This window comes from Geotrypetes seraphini, chromosome 10, assembly GCF_902459505.1.
Source record: "Geotrypetes seraphini chromosome 10, aGeoSer1.1, whole genome shotgun sequence".
In the NCBI taxonomy this organism is placed as follows: domain Eukaryota; kingdom Metazoa; phylum Chordata; class Amphibia; order Gymnophiona; family Dermophiidae; genus Geotrypetes; species Geotrypetes seraphini.
Window position 1 is genome coordinate 63,072,519 of NC_047093.1, and position 20,794 is coordinate 63,093,312.

The window sequence follows — 20,794 nt, forward strand, 5'->3', positions numbered from 1 at the left end:
ATTCACATTTAGCGCACAGTAATATTTAGCGCACGCTAAGAGGCACTAGCACGCCTTAGTAAAAGGACCCCTTAAAGTGCTATATGAATGTGGGTACAGAAAAACTAACCTGTTATATAAATATTTAAACAAGATAAAGCTGAAAATTCTATTAGATCTGGTAGAAGACATTAAATAAGCCTGTAGCCATATTGAGAACAGATTTTTTTTTAACATCATCATTAATGTATATACTGGCAGACTTAAAGCTAAGGTTGTAGGGAGAGGACTCTGGATATCTCCAACACCCTATGTTTATTTTTACATACTGTATGTAAACAATTTAGAAGCATCTTCCACACGGTTTTACATGATTTATTTAGTTCACTACAGGTGACAATATTTTTTGTCAGAAACAAACAAAAAACAGTTGTGCCTAACATTGAAAATCAAATGTCTCTTATTTGAAGTATAAGAAACTGTCAAATTACAATGCATTTTATTAGTTTGGTAAAAATAACAAACCAAACCAAAACGCAACTTGATTTGGTGAAAAACCCACACAAAACACTTATATAAGTGGAGTCGGGTTATTTAACCCCCATAGCATACCCAGTGGAATAAATACTTTCTTGATTTTTGCCCCATTCCCAGTAGTAAAAACATGGATATTTATTAAAATGAATATTTCTGCTTACCTTTGCGCCTATACCGACAAACACCTATGTAAAATTCTCACACAAATATATTTTCCAGGGATAATTCCAAGATTTCTTAATCAAAACACTGTTTGGAGCTGTTTTCTTGTATTTTCTAGTCTCATATTCTATTGGGATTCTTTCTCTACAGGAGGTTTGGAACAAAATGTGCGGCCTGTCAACAGGGTATCCCCCCAACTCAAGTGGTGCGAAGAGCTCAGGATTTTGTCTATCACCTTCACTGTTTTTCCTGCATAGTTTGCAAAAGACAACTAGCCACAGGAGACGAGTTTTACCTTATGGAGGACAGTAGACTGGTCTGCAAAGCAGATTATGAGACTGCAAAGCAAAGAGGTAAATTCTATCACCCAGGGGCACAGTAAACCTCAGTTCCAAATTCCAGAACACAGAAAGTTCCGATGAAGAGTGAGAAGAAAAGGACATCTGAGTCATGCTTACCTTTCTTGCTTTTATTTTTTTTTTTTTTAAATCAAAATAAATCAGTCCTCTAGCAAAGTCAGAAAAACAGTTAAGATCCTGAGCAATGTAGAGAGCAATGCATTCATTCCCTTTTCTTTTGCTCGTATTGACAAATTCAGTGTATGAATAGCAAAGTCAATCTAATTTTTTTTAATTTTTTTTTTTCAATTAAAGAATAATACTTTCCCTGATGGTTGTTAAACTGTATTCGTTTAAGACTTGGGCTTGGCATGTGGTCAGCAGTTGTTCACAGGTCTTTTTCTATTTTTTTTTTTTTTTTCAAATCCTAATCAGACTTAACCCATCTAATGCCCTTTCTGGTATCAAATGCATTTCTAAAAATTGCATCAAGATTGGTCATATGAACAAGAACTTAATATCTATTCATCCATCTTCCACTGCTCATTAATATCCGTGAAGCAGCATCTTATCACACAAGTTGGAGTAAACTTTCCAAAGGAAGAAAACAAAATTTGAGTTGTCCAGTAACTCCACTGTGAAATGTGTCTTTTTTTTTTTTTTAATATTGATTAGGTTTTATTATAATTTCAACACTAAACACATTTTTACACATCTCAAAAGAAAGCACAAAGTCTAACCAGAGACAGAACATGTGCACAAATATACATAATTCATTACACTACGGAGGACCGTCCAGTCTTACAAAAGGATTCATAACAGTGAATAATTATGTATGATCTAATAGCCTTTAGTGATTCATTTTGTCTGAAGATTTAAAAAAAAGAAGAAAAATCGTGATGAAAAATTTGCCCTAGTCGTTAAAACCATCACATTTGCGCTTCAATATGATCCACAGTTCTCTAAGGTAATAAATTGTGTTTTTAAAAATTTAATTATTAGCTCTTTGTTTGGAATCAGCTACAAGTAATAAGATGGAGCCAAACATTCAAACGGAGAAATGTTTAATACATTCAGAGCAGTTCAGTCTCTACCAAGCAGTATTAATTTGATATAAATAAATAAATAATAAATAAATATGGGGTCCTTTTACACTAACTGATTTAGCATGCCCTAAAGATTAGCACGCGCTCAATGCTAAGGCGCCCATAGAATATAATGGGCGCCTTAGCTAATCTTTAGCGCGCGCTAAATCAGTTAGCACACCTTAGTATAAGGACCCCTATGTTATTATAACAGAAAAAAAATCAGTCACCCAAACTTCAGAGAAAATAGAGGAGACCCATACACATCAGCCCAGTGAAAAATCTCTCACCCAAACTGTTTTACAAGAAGATCCAAACATGCCTTGCATCATCCCTTCATATTTCATCTTGTTGGCATTTAGTTTGCGAACTCGTCTTTGAACTGAAAGATCTGAGGCCAGGATTCTCAAAACACCACGTTAAAAGATGTCGGGGCGCTGGCATAGGCGTTCTTGTAGCGAATTCAAAAGTGCGAGTCATTCTTTAAAAAAAATCATGCACGTAAATGAGGTCGGCGGACAGTAGTGAAGATTTGCAAAATTTACATGCGTCGAGATGCCGCTGATAGTGATCGCCACATGTGTAGGTAGGAGGCGTGAATGTGCACATGTGCCGGGAAAGCAACGCAACGCAATAAATACAGTGGGAGCAGTTCGTGTTGCAAAGCCCAGCATGAAAATAAAGCAAGAAAGGAAGGGAAAGATGAGAAGCAATGTTGACTTTTAACAAGCGCGCATAAAACATGTCTTTCTCTCCCCAAAACTACTATAATTCAGGTAAATCTTGTAGTTTGCTTTTAATGTAAAATTTTAACATGAACCACAGCCAGAAACACATAAGATGCAGGTATCATACATGCGCTCAAGATGTGTGCTTTTATCTCTCTCATGAAAAAAAACAATAATAATTACAGTTTATGAGAATCATGTAACTTTTATTTTTTCATTAGCCAATGTAAAATACATGCTGGCAGTAAACGGGCATCCCCGGAGCAATTGCTGATATTTGTCGCCATAAGCCAACGCCGCTTGTAGATAATGGCTCGGTGATTTTCAATAATCCACCGGAGTGCTCATTTCAATGTTGAAGAGCCTATTTGCATGTCATTGTCGGAGACTGCTAGGAAGCTCGCTAAAGACAGATAATCCGCTTTGATAATCTGCCGCTGAAATGCGTGCAGGCTAAACCGTCGGAGAACAGTTTAGCGACGGCATTAAAGTTTTGAGAATCCGGACCTGAATCCTTCCCCAAGTTTTCGGATAATGATGTGCTCAAGTTACAAGTTAAAGAATGATTAACATAAGAACATAAGAATTGCCGCTGCTGGGTCAGACCAGTGGTCCATCCTGCCCAGCAGTCCGCTCACGCGGCGGCCCTCAGGTCAAAGACCAGTGCTCTAAATGAGTCCAGCCTCACCTGCGTATGTCCCAGTTTAGCAGGAACTTGTCCAGCTTAGTCTTGAAACCATGGAGGGTGTTTTCCCCTATAACAGACGCCTGTTCTCTTAATGCAACTAAAAACTGTGGTTTTGTTTCCTGCCAGCTTTGGTTGAAGGGTCCGAAGGCTTGATTTTGTGACTTAAGAGCGAAAGGATAAATACAGAATGTTACGTAGCAAAGCAGTTTTCTTGCTGTAGGCAGGACGTCATCCTTTGAAGGCAGAATTTGAGGGCTATGGGGAGTGTATGTGTGCGTATGTGCTATAATGTCTTCTTTTGAAAATGGTTTTTACAGAAGCAGAATCCACAGCAAAGAGGCCCCGGACCACCATCACTGCAAAACAACTGGAAACTCTGAAAAATGCATATAACAACTCTCCAAAGCCAGCTAGACACGTGAGAGAACAACTGTCCTCGGAGACTGGACTGGACATGAGAGTGGTACAGGTACAGGATACCGGGCACACGGCATATTTGTTTGGAGTTAATTTAACACTTTTATTCAGTAGTAGCTCAAGCTGGGTTACCGTATTTTCACGCATATAACGCGCATGCGTGTATAACACACATACGCGTATAGTGCGCGGGTCCAAAGCATGTCTGTAAAAATTTTTTTTAAATAGCACGCACACGCGTATACCGCGCATGCTGCTAAAACCTCCTCCCACTCCCGCTTACTTTCTGGCCTGCGAACCGGCATCCTCCCCCCTGCTCGCGTCACCCCCTCCCCCGTGATCCTACAACCCCCCCAGCACCGCAAAACATCTCTTACCTGATTGGGCACCGGCACCAGCACCAATGCACAGGACGTGCCAGTGCCAGTGCCCGAAGATTCTCCCTCGTTGGGCTGAGCTGGGCTGGGCTGTGTGGTGCAGGGAGATCCTCCTTCTTCCCTGTGCCGGGCTGGACTGGGCTTTGAGCATTTGCGCATGCTCAAAGCCTTCTGGTCTCACTCTCTCCGAGATTCTCAATCTGAGAATCTCGGAGAGAGCGAGATCAGAAGGCTTTGAGCATGCGCAAATGCTCAAAGCCCAGCTCAGCCCAACGAGGGAGGATCTTCGGGCACTGGCACTGGCACGTCCTGTGCCTTGGTGCTGGTGCCGGTGCCCAATTGGGTAAGAGATGTTTTGCGGTGCTGAGGGGGTTGTAGGATCGCGGGGGAGGGGGGTGACACGAGCGGGGGGGGGGAGGATGCCGGTTCGCAGGGGGGATGCTGGATCGGAAAAAAAAAAAAGTTGTAAAACGCGCTCACACTTATAACGCGCAGGGTTATGCACGGTTTGTAAAAATCGTGTATAACGCGCGCGTTATATGCGTGAAAATACGGTACATTCAGTCACACTAGGTTTTTCCCTGTCTGTGCAGGGCTTGAGACAATGGAGGGTTAAGTGGTTTGCCATGGTCACAAAGAGTAGCTTTGGAATTTGAACTGGGCTTCATTGTCAGTCCCCTACTCTAACCACTTGTCTATTAGACTAGTAACCGAGGCATGCAAGAGTTCACTGATAACCACGTGAGTCTAAAAGAGCTAACACAAAACATCCATTGTAGATAAAACAGCATTATGTGATGGAAAATGGGGCCAATACAATGGCATATTTCCTTATTTCTGTTTTCATATTTGCTAGGGAAAGGGGCTCTTGTTCAGGAGAAAAAAATGTGCTTACAGGAAGGGTGGTATATTAATAAAATACATCCTATTTCAAAGTTGTATATATTTCCAGCCATAACTGGATATCTAAGGGACAAGCTGAAACAAATTTGAAAGTTTTGTTTTGATAGCTAGTTAATAATTCTGCCAACTGGCATGCAGCTTTTTATACCATGGAGGTACCATGTACTGTATTTATTTGACTGTCTTCAAACATAGGTGCTGATTTAAGAAACTTTTGCACCAGTGGCAAATATGAGGGGGCACTGAAACGTTCCCATCCCAAGAAGAGAATAATGCGGAGCCATGAAACTTACAAGCCATGAAACTTCAGATAACCTTCCCCCAAATTACCCACCTTAACACCTTCCAATTAAACAAATACCATAAATAGATTGTAACCTACCCTCTCTAACTGCATTCCATATGTATTTTTCATACAGTTCTTCACTGTCAGTTTAATTTCCATCCTATAAGTTCACATAGAATTTTTCTTTTTTCAACCATCTTTATTTTCTCTTCTTTATTAATTTCCAGGTACTTTAGTTAGATTGTGAGCCTTCGGGACAGTAAGGGAATTTTTTAAGTACCTTCTTACTTCTCATTTATAATCTTAATGTATATTTTCTACAAACCGCTTAGAACCTAACGGATGTAGCGGTATATAAGAAATAAATTACATTACATTACATTACATTACAAGCTATTTCCACACTTTTCTTGACACTTTTCCTTTCAATGATATGAAATGAAACGAAAAGCATGGCATGACTTGTAAGTTTCACAGCTCCACATCATTCTTTTCTTGGTTGGGCTGAGAACTTTTCAGCGGCCCCTTGCATTGTGATGTCACAGTGGCTTGGTTTCCCGGTGTCAGGTCAAAAGCGCGCCGGGACAAAGGCGCGCCCAGACAATTGAGCGCAGTGCGGAGATGCGCGTCACTCAAAATTAATGTTTTTAGGGCTCTGACGGGGGTGCATGGGGAGGAACCCCCCACTTTACTTAATAGACATCGCGCCACGTTGTGGGGGCGTTGTGGGGGGTGTGGGGGGTTGTAACCCCCCACATTTTACTGAAAACTTCACTTTTTCCCTGTTTTTAGGGAAAAAGTTAAGTTTACAGTAAAATGTGGAGGGTTACAACCCCCCAAACCCCCCATAACGCCGGCGCGATGTCTATTAAGTAAAGTGGGGGGGGGGTTCCCCAACAAAAACCCCCGTTGGAGCCCCTAAAAACAGTAATTTTGAGTGGCGCGCGCCTCTGCGCTGCGCTCAATTGTCTGGGCGTGCCTTTGTCTTTCGCGCCGTTGCCTATGAACCTGGTTTCCCTATAATTGTGCCCATTTACTACATGCATTTGCCTCACTGAAATGAAAAGCATCAAGAAAAGTATGGAATAACTTGTAAGTTTCATGGTTCCACATCATCCTCTTCTTGGTTGGGCTGAGAACTTTTCAGCGGCCCCTCCTAATGTCCATCTAGTAGCATGTCTGAGGCCTATGTCCTTGCCAGTTTTACAGGAGAATGGGAACGGTCTTGTGTGTCTAAGCCATTTCCTTCCCAACAAGCAGTGGCATGCAATAGCTTAAAAAAAAAGGAGAGGGAGCAGAGAGGTTACAGTGTCAAAAGTGGCAGGAACAGGGTTAATTTCTATGGTTAAGTTGGAAGCTGCAGAGGTACACAGGGACTTTTCCATCAGCGGATAAACTTCAGCCTCTGTCCCACCTCTTTATAAATAGTGCATGGATGAAGTACACAGTGATCCATTATCTGACTACCCCAATGAAAAGACTTCCCGTGGTAAGGTTTGTGACTTAGAACAGCTGGTCTGCACAGCACTGCTCTTCATAAATGAGCCTCTGAGTTCCTAAGGCTCTTGGAATCCTACTGGGCAGGGTTTAAAACCTGAAATCATCACTTTACTTGGAAGGTTTGGTTCCAGAATAGAAGAGCGAAGGAGAAAAGGCTAAAGAAAGACGCTGGAAGACAGAGATGGGGACAATACTTCAGAAACATGAAACGATCCAGGGGCAATTCCAAGTCAGACAAGGACAGCATCCAGGAGGAAGGAGCTGATAGTGATGCCGAAGTCTCTTTCACAGGTATGAGGAAACACATAAAATGTTATATTGTGATGAGATTCCTTGTAAACTTTAATATGGATAAGGAAAAGAAATGCTACCCCTCTCCCTATTAATGATTTAATCTTACAATGTTGTGCTAGTCTAGTTTAGGGGCGGGGGGTGGGGTTCTGGTTTCTCACATCAGGGATCTCAGACTCTGGTCCTTAAGGGAGGCAGACCAGTCAGGTTTTCAACCTATTCCTAATGAATATGTGAGGGAGGGATTTGCATATTCATTAGAGATATCCTGAAAACTCCAACTGCTTGAGGACTGGAATTTGAGACCCCACCTATACATTCTGGGGCTGATTCTATAAACAGCGCCTTAATCAGCCAGTATATATATATATAAAAAAAAGAAAGGTGCCAGCAACATGTCAATCACACTTAGGTGCCTGATACGGAATTGTGGCTAGCAGCGCCTAGGTAAAAACTTAGGCAACTGAAATGTAGGCGAGGGTTTTAATGGCCTACATTTCAGGCGCCTAAGTTTTTGGAGAATCACACTTAGCGGTGCCTGTCACCCATAAAGGCGTTAGGCATCACTAAGCGCCATGCAATAAGCGCCTATCTTTTATACCACCAGATCTACCCCAAAATTGAAATTATCCTTCCCCTTATTAAAAGGCATTTCCCACCCAGGAAAACTGGGGACTTCCCTCTCCTTCAGATTCATCAAGCTCTGGAACAACCTTACCTCCCCTCTTCTAAACTTGAGTGCTCTTCAACCCTTCCGTAAACATCTGAAAACCTGGCTCTTCTCCAAAACCTAACACTCCTCCCTCTTATGACATCCTAGCCCTCTAACATTCTTCTCCCCTCTGATCTTCATCTAGCCCTTCCATGGAGTTCCTTTCTCATTACAATTCCTGTAAACCGTGCCGAGCTCCACAACTATGGAGATGGTGCGGTATACAAACCCAAGGTTTAGTTTAGTTTAGTTTATACAATCGGATCGGTGCCTATCACACAATAAATTTTTTTTCCAAATTATTGAGCCTATTAAGGGGATTTTGCCAATTAAGGGCTTCTTTTACAAAGCCACGCTAGCGGCTGCTGTGCGGCAAAACTCCGACGTTCATTAATTCCCTATGGACGTTAGAGTGATTACCGCAGCAGCCTCTAGCCTGGCTTTGCAAAAGGGGTGGGGGTGGGCGCCCTTTATAGAATCAGCCCTTCTACATATGTCAGAATGCATCGTGTTCCATTAACCATGTGTCTGAATGGAGCAAGGTAGGGGATACTTGCACTACTGTTCTGCTGGCTGTCCTCGCTTTGATCCATAAGTTTTAACAAGAACATAACATTAGACCAGGACTTCCCACTCTAGTTTTGTAAGCCAAACAGCCAGTCAAGGGTTCAGGGTATCCACAAAGAATACATGCCATCTCCATCCATACTGTGGAAAAACAGTATATGTAAATTGTTTATTGTGAGCGTCTATACCGCTACTAATGACTAATGGAAAGGTGTTACAATACAAGGGCTCTATACTGAGTTACAGGGGCTTCTGTAGCAGTGTTACAATACAGAGTTATTAATGCCAGCATGATCAGCCAAAATCAATCATCCTACTTATGTTACCGGCACATTGATCATCCTACTTATATGCATATGTTTCTACCAAATCAATCGTCCTACGTATATTCACATCTAATATTAGGTTTACTATTGCAGCTAAGTACATAATATTTACATACCTCCTAAGGAGGTTGACCAATTCAACTAAATATAATCTATATACAAGGATCTGTATCATGCTTTATGTTTATCTTTGAAATCCAGCTCATGCATTTTCATTGTGGATACCCCGATTATTTATTTATTTATTTATTTTAATACTTATACACCACTAAGCGGTTTACAACCAGGTACTCAAGTATTTCTCCTAGCTTTGGGCTCCCCAGGACTGGATTGGGAATTCCTGCTTTAGAAAAAGGGAATATGCGGTAAGGCTGAAAGAAGATCAACTCAGAAAGTTAAGGAAATAAGATGCATGCTTTTAAATGCATACCGATTGCTTTACAGATTCATCACATTACGCAATTGTTATCTGCTTTGAGGCAACTGTTGCTATGAGGGGCCGCTGAAAAGTTCTCAGCCCAACCACCAAAGTTGGGGCAGTCTCCATCGAGGGCTATACATTTAGGCCCTCTTTTACTAAGGCGTGCTAACCGATTAGCGTCCGCCAAATGCTAACGTGTGCATGTTAGTCTATTCTGTTGGAAAAATATGGAATGAAAAAAGTAGAAAATCACTGGACTAAGTGCATAGCCCTCGATGGAGACTGCCCCAACTTCGTTGGTTGGGCTGAGAACTTTTTAGCGGCCCCTCGTGTTGTGCTTTTGTTTTATTTACAGGTTTATGAAAAGTGATGCACAATTTTAATAAAATGGAAAATACAGTAAATAGATGAACTGGTTCGCGGATAGGAAACAGAGAGTGGGGGGGGTAAATGGACAATACTTAGACTGTAAAAGCGTCACGAGTGGAGTGCCACAGGGGTCGGGAACCTGTGCTCTTCAACATATTTATAAACGACCTGGAAATTGGTATGACGAGCGAGGTGATTAAATTTGCAGACGATACAAAGTTATTCAAAGTAGTGAAGACACAGAATGATTGCGAAGATCTGCAACGTGACATAAACACGCTCGAGAAATGGGCTGCGACATGGCAAATGAGATTTAACTTGGATAAGTGTAAGGTGATGCATGTCGGTAGCAGAAATCTTACATATGAATACCGGATGTCCGGTGCAGTACTCGGAGAGACCCCCCAGGAAAGGGACTTGGGAGAACTGGTCTACATGTTAATGAAGCCATCCGCGCAATGTGCGGCGGCGGCAAAAAGGGTGAACAGAATGCTAGGAATGATTAAGAAGGGTATCACAAACAGATTGGAAAAGGTTATCATGCCATTGTAATGGACCATGGTATGCCCCCACCTGGAATATTGCATCCAGCACTGGTCGCCCTACATGAAGAAGGACATAGTACTCGAAAGGGTCCAGAGAAGAGCGACTAAAATGGTTAAGGGGCTGGAGGAGTTGTTGTACAGTGAGAGATTAGAGAAACTGGGCCTCTTCTCCCTTGAAAAGAGGAGACTGAGAGAGGACATGATCGAAACATTCAAGATAATGAAGGGAATAGACTTAGTAGATAAAGACAGGTTGTTCGCCCTCTCCAAGGTAGAGAGAACGAGAGGGCACTCTAAAGTTAAAAGGGGATAGATTCCGTACAAACGTAAGGAAGTTCTTCTTCACCCAGAGAGTGGTAGAAAACTGGAGCACTCTTACAGAAGCTGTTATAGGGGAAAACACCTTCCAGGGATTCAAGACAAAGTTAGACAAGTTCCTGCTGAACCAGAACGTACGCAGGTAAGGTTAGACTCAGTTAGGGCACTGGTCTTTGATCTAAGGACCACCGCATGAGCGGACCGCTGGGCACGATGACCCAGCAGCAGCAGCAATTCTTATGTTCTTATTTTCTTATGGTGTTTTACCCAATAATGTGTGTAGCATTTGTCATGTTGCAGAGCCTCTGTCTTCAATGGGTTAATCACATGTTGTACTTGGTATGACAATTAAGCTTGTGTAGATTAGACTTTCCCTTCTACCTATTATATGATAAGAGGTATTTCTTCTGAGTAAACATTCATCTGTAAGTCTGAGACAGATGGAGAGTTTTCTCAATCTTTTACCCATTTTTGTAGTTCTCCTCCCTATGCAGTAAAACTGAAAAAGGCCAAAGAGAACTTGGAGACAGTGGAAATTAGCAATTGCTGAACCAAAAGAATGATCAACAATAATCAAAGAACTACAAATAAATAAATAAAACAAAAAAAGAATGTCCTGTATTTCTGAAAGTGTTATTTGTGCCTTTTACAATTTTTATCCCCTACTAGACAGATGGCAATCTGCCTTGCTGAGACACAATCCCATTCCACCCCTCCCTTGCTGTTCTTACATAAATAGGTTTATAGGATTGGCTAATTTGCCTATTAAGTCTACTAATTCCTTACAATTTTCTCAATGAAAGATTCCTCTCCCTAAATTAATCCCTCTTGCTTTAGTGTTTTATGATTGGTGAAATAATTAAAGCCTTTTAAAAACCTAAATGCAGGTAGGAATCCACGGTGACTGAGGCCAGCATTAGGGTCTACTTGTTCTGCATTAAAGAAAATTAGATGTATCTCATAGCTAGAGCGCTCCACAATTATTTACAGTCCCAATGTCATGTTATAGAAACTTGATGGCAGATAAAGGCCAAATGCCCATCTAGTCTGCCCATCCGCAGTATGCATTATCTCTTTCTCTCTCTGAGAAATCCCACGTGCCTATCTGAGGCCTTTTTGAATTCATACACAGTCTCTGTCTCCACCACCTACCTCTTCTGGGAGACTGTTCGATGCATCTACCACCCTTTCTGTGAAAAAGTATTTTCTTAGATACTCCGGAGCCTATCACCTCTTAACTTCATGCTATGCCCTCTCATTCCAGAGCTTCCTTTTAAATGACAGAGACTCGACTCATGTGCATTTACGCCATGTAGGTATTTAAACGTCTCTATCATATCTCCACTGTCCCGCCTTTCCTCCAAAGTATTCAGATTGAGATCTTTAAGTCTGTCCCCATACGCCTTATGATGAAGACCACATACCATTTTAGAAGCCTTCCTCTGGACTGACTCCATCCTTTTTATATCTTCTTGAAGGTGTGATCTCAAGAATTGTAGATGATATTCTAAACGAGGTCTCACCAAAGTTTTATACAGGGGCATCAATACCTCCTTTTTCTTACTGGCCATATCTCCCTATGCAACCTAGCATCTTTTTAGCTTTCGCAGTCACTTTTTCAACCTGTTTGGCCACCTGTTTGGCATTCAATCAAAATCCATCGTGGCAATTTTGTTTTTGTTGGGTATCCATTTGTCTAACTCAGGGGTTGGCAGCCATAGTCTTCAAGGGCCGCAACCTAGTCGGGTTTTCAAGATTTCAGCAGTGAATATACCTGAGATCTATTTGCATACAGTGAAAGCAGTAAATGCAAAGCAATCTAACTGGAAATCTTGAAAACCCAACTGGGTTGTGTCCCTTGAAGACTGTAGTTGCCCACCCCTGGTCTAACTTGACCACATGGTGAGCTCTAGAAAGCAGGGGCTGTCCACCGTGGGACTAAATTTTATAAATTTTGTCCATTTGCAAATCATGTAGAAAAGCGATTTTATAGAAGTGCATATTTGAATGATAATACATACTTGTAAGCATGCTATATTTATTTTATGTATGTGAAACTATTGTGAATGTATTTTTATAACCTGTTCTGGGCTCTTTTGAGAGGACTGACTAAATAACCAAATAAATAAATAAACATAGGCATTTCTGTAGGATTAGTTTGAGCAGAGATGGAGTTGCAAGGAATATATACATTTTATAAAAACACATGAGTAAATGCACGGAGAATAATTTTGTATATATACCTCTTATATAATTATCCATGTATAAAAATGCACATGCTGACAAGAACATATGCGATGTTATGTTATGTGCAGTCTTATAAACCCTGCCGAATCCTCTCAAATTGGAGTTATAGGCATGTTACAAGCAGCATATCGCTGCATAGAATTATACATAGAATCATAAATACTACATAGACTTAAACATGCTACTTAACACTATACAGTCAAACCTCGGTTTGTGAGTGTTTTAAAAGACGAGCAAAACATTCTCACAAAACTTGTCTCGCAAACAGAGTGTTGACTTGATTTGCGAGCACCCCCCGAGAACCAGCATTGCTCCCCCCGTTCGCAAAGGCCCCCCCCCCCCGCTCAAACCGCCCCCCCCCCCCCGCGTGAACCGGCACCCCCCGGCGAGAGGGAGAATTAGAAGGCCTTGAGCATGCGCAGATGCATGCTCAAGGCCCGGCAGAGGCAGGAAGTTCTTCAAGCGGCACCGGCATGTCCTGTGGGCTGCGTGTTGGTGCCAGATGGGGGGTAAGTTTCAATTTGTTTGGGCGGGGGGGTGCTGGTTTTCACAGAGGTGTGCCAATTCGTGCGAGGGGGCCTTTGTGAGGGGGGGAGCAGCGCCGCTGGCCTCGGGGGGGGATGGGGTGGGAACGTATCAAGCGAGTTTCCATTATTTCCTATGGGGAAACTCGCTTTGATATACAAGTATTTTGGTTTATGAGCATGCTTCTGGAACGAATTCTGCTCGTAAACCAAGGTTCCACTGTACATGCAATTTAAGATAAGACATCTAAAACAGGAAGTAACCACTAACCTTGTCAACATATGAACTTTTACATGACTTGGGTATGGACAGATCTGCAATTTGCATGTGTATAATCCCCCAGATTCTATATATGGTGCTCCAAATTGTATATGCAAATTTGAGTATATGCCCAATTTGTGCCCACAATTTAATTTAGTAATGAGCAAAATATTCTAGAATTGGAAGATCTGTGCCTAATTTACAAACAATCCTTGTACCCAAAGTTGGATGCGAATCCTGGTGCTGCATGCTAATTCCTTTAACGGTGCCCAGCTCGGAGCACAGTAGCGCTCAGTGCTCAATTTAGGAGCCGTTTAACGAATCTAGCCTTCTATGTGCAAACATTTTCACCTGCTCTTAAGCAGGAGTAAGTGTATATGGGTTCATTTAAACCCACAAGTTCTGTAGGATTTAGGTTGATTTAGATTTAGGTTGAAGGATGGATGGCGAAAAGATATGTGACTGAATGTAATCTGAACGATAAATTATTTTTCTAGAAATTATGGCATGTTGGGTTGGAGGTTCTCTGTATGTTTTAAAGGACTAATGATCATAGTCACATAAGAGGAAAGTGAAAGAGGGTTGGATATTCCTCCCAGTATATGAATGTCTACTAAATACGTTGACTGGTAATTGTGTGTTTGGTATTTTAAGATACATAATTGTAAGCTAGAACCAAAATAGGTGCCTTCTTGTCCTTCCCAACTAGGTGACCTGCTATGACATTGCCCTCCTAGAATACCTTCACATATTTAAATCTTCCTTAGAGCAGTTGTGCACTACCTGAGGGTTTCTGTATGAGCTTGTTTTATTTATTCATTCAATTTTCTATACCGTTCTCCCAGGGGAGCTCAAAACCGTGTACATGAATTTATTCAGGCACTCAAGCATTTTTCCCTGTCTGTCCTGGTAGGCTCACAATCTAACTAATGTACCAGAGGCAATGGGGAATCTGGCGACCTGCCCAGGGTCACAAGGAGAAGTGTAGGTTGGAATCTACAACCTGCGGATCTAACCACTGTGCCACATTTAGTATGGCAAATATTGTCTGACAAAGATAACAGACCAAAGTTTACAAAGCATGGTAAAAAAAATAATATGATGAAACATGGAATGGTGAGACATAGCGTGATGAACATAGTATGACATGACTAGAAAAAATGGTTAGACAAACGTGCACAACGAAGCATGCATGGAAGACATGGATTGGCAGACATTGTATGACAGATAAGGCATGAGAGAGCGAAGCATGGTCGACATAGTATGGAAAACATAATATGGTAAATATGGTGTACAGTACTCCCCCAGAATTCTTGGGGGTTCCGTTCTAGGAACCCCTGCGAATTAAAAAAAAAACGCAAATACGGTTTTTAGGCAGGGGAGACAGGAGAGGGCAGCTGGAGAGGAAGAAGAGAGCAGCCGGAGCACCGGCAAGTGAAGGAAATCACTCGCTGTATGCTCCGACCGCCTCTTCCTATACTAAAGTCGGGCCTTACCAATCAGGAGCTGCTTTGACATGCAGCTCCTGATTGGTAAGGCCCAACTTTAGCACAGGAAGAGGCGGTCGGAGCACAAAGTGAGTGATTTCCTTCACTTGCCGGTGCTCCGGTTGCCCTTTCCTGCCTCTCCAGCTGCCCTCTAATGCCCAGTCATTCATGGTCGGAAAATACCACGAATGACCGGGACCGTGAACCGCTGACCGCGAATTCGCAGGGGAGCACTGTATACGAAAGTATAGTACGACAAGAATAGCGTGCAGTGTGACAGTGTGGTAGAACATTGTATGACAAAAACATGGCATTGAGGCGCATCAGTGCTTAAGACGCGAGTCAGTGGAGAGTTGGGCCCTTTGCTGCCTTTATAAAATAGGCTCTTTTGGGGCATTTCAGGTAGGTGCCCTTTTTAAAAAAAATTACCCCTAGATGTGCCTTGGGAGTACATAAATTCATATATGATACAAAATAGTAGCCGTTATGCACATAAACTAATTTAGAGAATGACACGGGGAAAAAAATCTGTCCCCGTCACTGCACCGTTCCCGGCTCACCATCCTCTGCACCGCCCCGTCACCGCCGTTCCCTTCACCGCCCCATCACCGTCACCGCCATCCCTTTCAATGCCCCGTCACCGCCACTGCCATCCCATTCACCGCCCCGTCACCGTCCCCGCAGCATCCATATAAGCCTTAGTACTGCAATATTTAGCTTATTCTTTTCTTATAAATCAAAGTTCCTGCTGCTGAACTAGATAAAGAGATGTTCAGCTGGTAGGGCTTTGTTTATAAATTTTTATCAACACAACTAATATACTACTTTATCCTAAAGCAAAAAATAAATAAATAAATAGAATTTTTTTTTCTACCTTTGTTGTCTGGTTTCTGCTTTCCACATCTTCTCATTCAATTCCTTCCATCCACTGTGTGTCTTCTCTCTGCGTCTTCCATTTGCTGTTACTGTGCCTCTCCCTTCACCCCCCTCCCACAATTGGTCTAGCACTCATCTTCTTCCCTCCGCTCCCCCATAGTCTGGCATCTGTCTTCTTCCCTTCCAGCGTCTTCTCCCCATTCTGCCTTCCACATTTCCCTTCAGGGTCTGTTCCTCTCTACCCTCTTTCAATGTAACATTCCTTTCCACCACCACCCTTCCCTCCCTCCTTTACCATCTGTTCCTTTCTACCAACTTTCTTTCATATCTTCTATCAGTCCCCCCACCATCACTAGCAGTCTCTCTTCTCCCTTACCATGAGCAAATAGAACTTCTGAAAATTGTATTGCTGAGGCATTATTTCTAATGCCTCAGCATTAGACATCAATTTTATAATTCTTACTGTCTGCTCTGATTTCATTCACAATTTGGTTTGTGTTGTGGCTGAGGATTCCATGAGGCATTTAACCTTTTCCTGTCTCTTGAACTGTGATTTCAAGTTGATTCCTTCAATAATGGAATCTCACGGCAGTAGTAGTTTTCTCTTTTGGGCTCTTTTGACATTGTTTAAGGGATTTCTTGTACATTTGGTGCTGGTCTTCTTTGATGAAGTCACTTCAGAATCTATTTCCAAGGAAGAGAAACCTTTTCCCTTTCATTCCTTCCTTCCTTGTGTGAGCCGGGAACACGCGGTCCCCGCAGCCCCCACCCACACACCGGCTCGATCGTTTAACCAGCTTCCTCTCTCCACCTCACCTTAGTTTGCCGGCTTTCTTTTTCGGCGACCGGTACGCTCTCAAAGAGCCGCACATGTGCGGCTGCTCAAAGTTCAATCTTCTGCGCGCATGCGCGGCTCTTTGAAAGCATGCCGGTCACCGAAAAAGAAAGCCGGCAAACTAAGGTGAGGTGGAGAGAGGAAGCTGGTTAAACGATCGAGCCGGCGTGCGGGTGGGGGCTGCGGGGACCGCGCGATCCTTGATGCCTCACTGCGGTGACAAGACCATTCACCGCTCCACGGGGCGGTGAATGGCCTTGTCCCCGTCCCCACAGAGGCTGCTATTTTTAATTCCCCGTTTTGGCGGGTTACCTGCGGCTAAACGCGGTAGCCGCGGGTAAACCGCCACCGTGTCATTCTCTAAACTAATTGTCAAATTAAGGTGTAATTGGCAACAGCAAATAATTATTGGAGTTAATTGGCAGTAACACACATAACAGCCCATAGGTGCCGTTCTATAATATTAGCATCTTAAATCTTGGTGCATATGTGCTTGGCGGGCCCCTGCCCCACCCCTGCTCCTCCCACTTCCCTCTCACAGTTTCTCCCTGTAGAATGTAGGTTCTATAAGTTACATGTGGTAATTGCTGCATTAGGTAAGGGCATTTATACCTGCCGTAGAGCTAGCGTAAGGCATTGCACTAATTTTACATGTCTAAGTGCAGACTGGTATTCACTAATTATGCGTGTAGTTGTCATTAAAGAATTCATATTTAGGGGCTGATTCTGTAAAGGGCGAGCGCCTAACTTAATTATCAAAATACTCTTAATAGCCTCAAAAATTGGTAAAAAAAAAATAAAAATAAATTGGGCAATAGGTGCCTATCCGGTTCTAGAAAAGACAGGCGCCTATTGCAGGGCGCTAAGTGGGCATTTCTATGGGCGGAGTGTGACTTAGGCACCGCCAAGTGCAATTCTCCAAACCCTTAGGCGCCCGACACGTAGGCCTTTAAAACCTGCGCCTGCATTCCAGGCGCCTAAGTTTTTGTATAGGTGCTGCTAGCTGCGATTTTGTATACAGTGCTTAAGTGTGATTGACACATGGCACCATTTTTCTAGGCGCCGGCCGATTTAGGTGCCATTTACAGAATCAGCTCCTTAGTAAATACACATTAGGTACCTAATTTTAGGTGACTTTTTTTGGAACTGGCCCCATGTGTCTCTGTAAAGCACTGCATATATCTGTCTTGTGCTATTCAAATGAAGATGATGATGATAATGTACTATATGTCAGTGGTTCTAACCCTTATCCTTCGGAATAGGCAGTCTGATTTTCAAGACATCCACACCCAACATGTGTACAATAGATGTGCATTCATTGCCTCCATTGTATGCAAAACTAGGATTTGAATTTTACATTTATTTCACTTTTCCAAACTGCGTGCAAGGTGCGTTACATGCAGGCATGCACAGTCTGTGGGATGAGTGGGCCACTAGAACCATGGCGTGACCAATATTCAGCCTAATACAGTTACAGCAGTTAGAGAGCTTGAAGATGGGGGTCGGAGACTGGCTTGTTTGGCCTTTCCAACTGAAAGGGCACATTCAGCTACATGGGCTATATTTCTTTGCCCAAAATGTGAGGTGATGGAAGGTGAAGTGACTTGTTCAAAGTCACAACAAGTGTCAGTGGGAGATGAGGGGACTTGAATCTTGGTTTCCCTGGTTCACAAGTTGCTTCTCTAACTACTGAACTCCTTCTCCATGCCAGTCTATGTTATGCAGGATAGCCTAATGGTTAATGCAGGAGACTTTGATCCTGGTGAACTGGGTTCAATTCCCACTGCAGTTCCTTGTGACCTTGGGCAAGTTGCTTAACCCTCCATTGCCCCAGGTAAAAGCTTTAATACTAAGCCCATTAGGGACAGAGAAAGTACATGCATATAATGTATACAGCACCATGTATATCTAGTAGCAGTATAGAAATGATTAGTAGTATTTCTAATATAGCTATCCTGAAAACCTGACTGGATAGAAGGGTAATCGAGAATCAAGCTGAGGAGCACTGATATATGTATATTTAAAATCAAGAAACATTACAGCTTACTTCCATTAGATGGAATTCAAATCTGGAAAGCTATTCATTTAGAAAAAGATAACAGGGCCCCATTACCTATGAAAGAGTCTTGAGTGATTTGTTGGGCATTGCTCAGATATTTTGCATGGCACATGAAAAGGTGGAAGGCAATGAGATATCCCATGACTATAACAGAATACAGTTTTCATACGTTAGTTTCATCTATAAGATACTGCTGAACTAGACACCTTTAGGCAATACCTATTCTCTCCATTTCATCTATATATATAAAATTGGATATATCTGTGTGTATGTTCCAGCATAACTCTGAAACACATGGACAGATTTCAACCAGACTTGGACTACATATGACGTACTATGTGGGGAAAAATACTGTGGGGGTGGGGAGGGGGTGACATGTAAAAATATTTGAAAACGACAGATATCAGTGTCCAACCCAGGGGTGGGCAACTCCCTCGAGGGCCGGAATCCAGTCGGGTTTTCAGGATTTCCCCAATGAATGTGCACGAGATCTATTTGCATGCATTGCTTTCAATGCATGTTCATTGGGGAAATCCTGAAAACCCGTCTGAATTCCAGCCCTCGAGGACCGGAGTTGCCCATCCCTGGACTAACCCATAGTTTTCAGGCTCGCTGAGATGAACACTGACCCTCCCGATGCTGTTTAAATCCAAATTCAGCCCCATTCAGAGGGCCTGTGGGATAGATAAATATCCGGGCAACTTCGGATGATTAGCTAGTTTGAAATAAATGCTAGTGCCGCCCAAGTGCTATTTTATTGCTTTTGGCACAAGATTTGCCATGGTGACAACAGCTTAGCTTTTCCAAGTAGCCTCAGCGTTGAAAGTGACTACTATAATTCTTATGATGCAAAGCACAAGGTACATTGGGACAGGAACCAAAAAAACAGGACTTGCTGTTGCCATAGAGTCATGGCCCATCACAGGTATTGTGAACATGCCATATTGGCCATCATGCGCTTTAAAGAACCATGTGCAAAAGTAGTATGCTTTTGATGGGCATGCAGGTGGGCTTGTGAAAGCACAGCATGACAATTATTGTCTGTTTTCATTGCAGATGAACCCTCCATGTCGGACATGAGCCATCCAAATGGAATTTACAGCAGTTTGAATGAAACATCTTCAGCTTTGGGCAGGCAAGCTGGCACCAATGGCACCTTCACTTTGGAACACAGTGGGATACCGTCACAGGACCAGTACCATGACCTCAGATCCAACAGTCCATATGGTATACCACAGTCACCAGCTTCGTTACAAGCAATGCCAAGTCACCAGCCTTTAATTTCCAGTCTGGTTTATCCAGAAAACACTTTGGGCATTATGGCTCAGAGTGGCCCAGGAATTCCCCAATCGATGAGAGTTTTAGGTGGCAACGGACCGAGTTCTGATCTTTCAACAGGAAGCAGTGGTGGATACCCAGACTTCCCTGCAAGCCCCGCCTCGTGGTTGGATGAAGTCGATCATGCTCAGTTTTGACACAAGGGCTGCTGGCCTCAAAAACGGAAGACTCATAGCAATTAAGTTTCATCAGTTACTGGTCAGAAAACTTCAACCAAACATGCTTTCAAAAGGCTCGCCAAGCAGTGGGGTAGAACATAAACAAAATCCAAAAGGACATATTAAAAAAAGACAAAGAAACAGGCGTTAAGTAACTGTTACTGAACAAGAAATGTATTTTACAGTTTTGATAAAATGCTTTTGATGTATCCCAACAACCTTAAAAGCGATGGTTACTTATATAAAATTCTTCTACGTACTCTAAAGTTTTCTCTTTTAAATTAAAAGAAAAACATTTCATCCTAGACATTACATGTCCCTTTCTAAGTAATATGTGTTAAAAAGAACCTATTTTCACAAGTCCAATGCAGAGAATCTTAGATTCCACACAGTACATTTTTCAAAAATTTCATTCAAATTTTAAATGCTTTAAGCTGAAGAGATTTTAATATGCCAATA

The 20,794-nt window shown here is 42.4% G+C and overlaps 1 protein-coding gene across 1 annotated transcript in view; it reads left to right on the forward strand.

The window, feature by feature from the left end:
• LHX3 (LIM homeobox 3) overlaps positions 1-20,555 on the forward strand; it is a 43,603-nt gene extending 23,048 nt beyond the window's left edge. Inside the window, exons 3-6 of the mRNA XM_033961814.1 lie at positions 829-1,031; positions 3,835-3,986; positions 7,120-7,291; positions 19,896-20,555. Coding sequence (XP_033817705.1) covers positions 829-1,031; positions 3,835-3,986; positions 7,120-7,291; positions 19,896-20,314 — 946 coding nt within the window. The 3' untranslated portion in view covers positions 20,315-20,555. The remainder of the gene's footprint in view (positions 1-828; positions 1,032-3,834; positions 3,987-7,119; positions 7,292-19,895) is intronic.
• The last annotated feature ends 239 nt before the right edge of the window (positions 20,556-20,794 follow it).